At 39.4% G+C, this 4,902-nt stretch overlaps 1 protein-coding gene across 3 annotated transcripts in view; it reads left to right on the top strand.

The window, feature by feature from the left end:
* LOC109479038 (retinoic acid receptor alpha-like) overlaps window positions 1-4,902 on the top strand; it is a 145,997-nt gene that overhangs the window by 124,082 nt on the left and 17,013 nt on the right. For all 3 annotated transcript variants that reach the window (XM_019780880.1, XM_019780881.1, XM_019780882.1), the window contains one exon: window positions 2,165-2,221. In XM_019780880.1, the coding sequence (XP_019636439.1) occupies window positions 2,165-2,221 (57 nt within the window). The remainder of the gene's footprint in view (window positions 1-2,164; window positions 2,222-4,902) is intronic.

Raw genomic sequence — 4,902 nt, 5'->3', positions numbered from 1 at the left:
AAACAAACAACCATGCCGTGCCATGTACCACCCACAGAACTTCATTAAAAGTTCAAGAGCCACTTCGGTTATCTGTGTTTTCAAGTAATTCTAATTTAGGCAGTGTTTTCTGCAGCATGCCTGCAGAAAGCTGTTCTGCGAACAGAGGTGAAGTGAGTGAACTGGCTGGTATGATATGAAGGATTGTGTGGTTCCAGTGGCACTGAAACTGTCAGGCTTTCTGGTGTACAGATGATCCTAGCCAGGCAGCCAGGAATGCTTACATCTGATAACAACCTTCATTTTATAAAAGGCAGGCCCTTTTTTCTTTGCATGGAGAGGAAGTAGCTATTTTGCTGCTGTTTGAAAAAAAAGTTAGTAAAGCTTTACTGGTGATTACTAGTATATGTTTTCATCTCTTGTGTCTGTTTTTTACCAAAAAAAATGTATGTTCTGGGTAACAACGTTCAAGATTGCGACAAGATACTAGCATTATGCAGACCCTGATGGTATTATCAACGGTTCATCCCCGGGGACTGTTCAGAGGGTGAGATTTGATGAAGTGTTCTTTTTCCGTTGCCTTGAAAAAGGTCCCTTTTTTCAGTGAGATAAACAAGTACTCAGTCCACCCTCTTCAGTGATCCTTGATAATAAGTAGAGTAGGTGTGGGGAGATGTTGAAATACCAGGGTTCTCTAGGGCATTGACCCCTTATCACATGATTTGCAAAGGCAAGGGAGGGTTCAGGACAAGTGAGTGGTTGGGGGGAGGGAGAAGAATTGTTATCGATCATATAAGAAAAAGACCTTTCATTAGTTATAATAACTTGTAGATCTTGTTTACAGCTAAACATACACAGCATTGCCAATATACCAACTTTATATCTAGATATCCACTGAGATACTTGTACTGAAACTTTCTGCTTTAAGTAATACAATCTTCATTATAATAATGTGCAGTATAATTCTTCCCCACCCCTCTCTACAGTATCTACTGATCAGTCCCTAATTAGACAAAATTGCTGACTATTCCGAAGACTTGCCAGTCAGGGTGCACACCAGCTGGCTTACAATCATCAGATTAGGCCACTAAAAAAAGAGGCTCTCATTTGCCTATCTTTACACTGAATTTTTATCAGAACTTCAGAATACCCAAGAATACCCATTATATAGCTCCGGACTACATTGAAAGCTTAGATATAACAGCATTTGACAGAGTAGAGCTGCAATAAGGCATTCCGGAAACAAGGAGATAATTTTGGAATAATAAGTCGAAGGTTGATTGAACAAGGTGACAAAAGGTGGTACTGAATTTTCCTCCTGTTTAGAAGGTGGGAGCCTTGACACTGACAGCTAGTTTTGTCTCCTCTAGTTTATGTCTGTCTAGAAAGATTGTGTCACTAGCCAGGATGCCAGACTGTTTTCAGGGCCTATGACAAAGTTAGGGCCTACTAAACTGATACACAGATACTTTCCACAGTTTAACAGCCACATTTTGCTACCCAGAAGTCAGACCTACGTGGTTTCTCCCCTCCCCATGCCCACATGAAGCATCACCACAGGGCCAGGTCACTACCCACAGTGCCCCTCTCCCCATGTTGTTAGAACAACTTCTCCCTGCTTCTGTTTTCCATCCGCTGACCTTTGCCCCCACAATGGAACCCGCCAGGGTCACCTTTCAAGGGGAAGGTCAAGAGGTGGCCAAGGAGCTTCAGTACCAATTTGGCTGTAATAAATTTCCAACTGCCAGATACTATAGACTGCTGTCAAGCGCTGCATTTGTGGCTACTACTGGATTGAAGAAGCTTTCCTGTAGAGCCCAGCATAGAGCCCAGGGTAGAGCTGGTTGCCTACACAAACATGAACAGAAGGGACTGCTCACTGGTCTAGCTTCAGCAAGAGTTGGAAGGAAAGATGAATCTTTCCACAAAGTGATGAATCTCAATTAACAAATAAATGTATGCGCTAACTGTTACACAATTCACAGCATATTTGAACAGTTTAGTGCATCTAGGATGTATTGAGAAATGACAAATGAATCCATTCTTTAATCTTTGGATGGTATATCAACTCAAAGATGTGCATGTGTGTTTTAATATATATATACTACTGCTACATGTATCAGGGAAATGTTGCATTATGTTTCAACATGTTTTTAAAGGTCAAACTTTTTTCTTGTTTCTGCAGGGGACAGTTGGGACGACCAGCGCTCCTCCAATCACCAGAGTGACCGGTGCATCACAGGTCAGTACCTGGGTTTTCTGAATACAAAATGGACCAAAAAAAATAACAAAAATTTAGGAACTAAACACTCAATAAAGATTCTTCTTGTTGTAAAAAAGGTACAAAGCTTTGGAACTAGAACACACAATGGAGTGTCTCACTGACACAAAGAGAAAATTTCTTATGTTGTTCAGACTTTGTGGAAAAAAAAGTTTGAGAAAAAGTTCTATTTTGCAACAACATGCTGTTATGCTATAGTAGCCACTTTGTTAAATCGAGCTGACGCATGTATCTATCACCCAAAAGGTTTTGTGAGTTGTTAAAAAGCATGAGTCAGTGTAGGTATTTGAGCAGTTACAATCCATACCCCATCACTAAATGACAAATGATAGGAATCTGGACTAATTTTGACACCGCTTGCAGCGTTTTTCGGCTTTGCCGGCTTTAGACAATTATCCTGCCTCCCCACTGAGTACATTATAACTAATAGCTGCTATTTTCCTACTTTTGTCCAATCGCGGGAAGGAAATTTAAAATTCCTATCCACACCTTTGCAGTCCGACTAGGTGCTTAAGGAAGGCCATAAAATAACAACCTGTTTTGGATACGACGGAGGTACTTATTTTCAGTAGGAGGTCCTTTGATTAAAGGAATTTATGGGAAGTGCTGTCAGTACTGATTTTACAACAAAGAAAATGTCATGTGATGGACTGTCTAAAAGTGTCCAAAAGAAAAGAGTACTTAGGGTGGAATCCTATGGATTTTTAGAGAAGAACCAAACCGTCAAAATGACTCAAATATGATAGATGGTGTAGCTTAGTAAGTATCAAACTTTGCGAGAAAGATATAAGTTCTTTGTAACTCTGGTTTGGGGGGAGAGTCTCTTTGTTACGTATTGTAAGCCTGTTTTTCGTGACTATCATAAAGAAGCTATACATTTTATTTCAACAACACATGTCACAGATGTAAGATATGGCTGATGTGAAATAGACACAAAGAACACTTAAGGAAGTGATTACTAGTATCATGCCAAAAATATATGATATTTTCCAACAATGTAATACACACACATGAAAGGTTGTTTCTTTGTGTATTGCAGTAGCCTGTGTGGAATTCAGTTACATCATCCATTTGTAATTCTATCTGGGTTAATTGAACAAAATTGACATGATTGAGGAGCAGGTAGTTCGTTAGTAAGTCATGCATTAATTACACACTGTTCCACCCAATTTTGTATGCCCTTTTACAGCCGTTTTGTTTTAATATGTGAAGCATTTTGCTGAATTCCGTGAAGTTTGGGGCATTGTTGCTTTGTTGGTGCTTTTGGCAGTGATACTGAAGAGAAAATGAACATTCCAAAGTGAATCATGAACAAGCTGTGGTCAACACACAGTCTCTCTCTCTCTCTCTCCCTTTGCCTCTTTGTTTCTTTCTCTCAATTCTATTGCATATTACTAGTAGCTGTAACAGACTAAGACTAGTAAGAGCATAGAGCCAGAAACATTACACCATCATCTCTTACCCTGTGCCTTGACAAGGGTATTTACTGTGATGCATACAATTTTCATTATAACTTTGATATAAGCCTTCCTTAGCATCATTCTATTAACTTTTGTTTTTAGTTTTGACATGTTTAAAGATGACTGAAAGTTTAAAACAATTTTCCAACAAAATCTACTATCGGTTTAAATTTATAGACAAGCCCCAGGTTAGGGTAAAGAGAAAGAAAACAGACTTTTATCTCCCTGTAGGCCAAAGGGCAGAGGCTGGTCACCGCCCTCATTAGACCTGGTTGGAATGAAATTTGATTGAAAATCAATCCATTTCAATCCAATGGGACTATAATTGAAATTTATTAGGACCACCCTTAATGATCAACAGGGTAAATGTTAGCTTTCTGGGGCAACAAAATCAAAACGGCGTGATTCAGAGGTCGTAATCAAATTAGAGATGTTACGATCCTTTTGTAGCAAGGTCATACTTGCATATGTGCAGGATCATTTTGCGATGATTAAAATCCAGAGACATGAATCGTACATGTAAATACTTCCAGAACTAAGGAGCTTTTATGTATAATTCATCATGTACAAGTATTGTCCTCTAGACAAGTTGTAGGAAAAAAATTTGAACACCTGAACCCTGTATTTATAACTGGTCTCTGCACAACGACTACATTTCAACCAATGACTTTTTCTGTCAATAAAAATTTTTAGTTCGGTGCACCAGTTCACCTATTTCCAGAACTGAATTTTGAGCTCTCTCCTTGTAGGTTTCAGTCCATCTGATAAAACTTCAGACATCTGTTTATGCCAGAGCTGAGATTGGCAGTGTCCAAGCTACTTTGGTCTGCAACTGTTTCAACTTGACAATTTGCATCTCTCCAACATCCCCCCACGTTTAGCAGGACTCATTAGGGGGTGGCCTGAGCTGGGTCCAGACATGTGGCCAACATTCTTCTGTTCTGACAAGGAACAGGTGTGATGGGGGCACGCTCAAGTTAACGCTTTGTTTTATGTTTCCCACGGTTAACTCATTGAGAAAAGTTGTGTTTTTACAAGTATTCATTTCTTTACTTGCTGATTATGCTTAGAGCCATATTCTGTCATGAATGAATACTAGATAGATGAAAAACCAGATAGCTGGCAACATTTTTCACTCACTCTTTTGCTCACTCACCCTCTCTCTCTCTCTCTCTCTCTCTC

This window comes from Branchiostoma belcheri, unplaced genomic scaffold, assembly GCF_001625305.1.
Source record: "Branchiostoma belcheri isolate BF01 breed outbred unplaced genomic scaffold, Haploidv18h27 scaffold46, whole genome shotgun sequence".
Classification (NCBI taxonomy): Eukaryota; Metazoa; Chordata; class Leptocardii; order Amphioxiformes; family Branchiostomatidae; genus Branchiostoma; species Branchiostoma belcheri.
The sequence above is the reverse complement of the archived record's forward strand: the minus strand, read 5'-3'. Positions and strand labels throughout refer to the sequence as shown.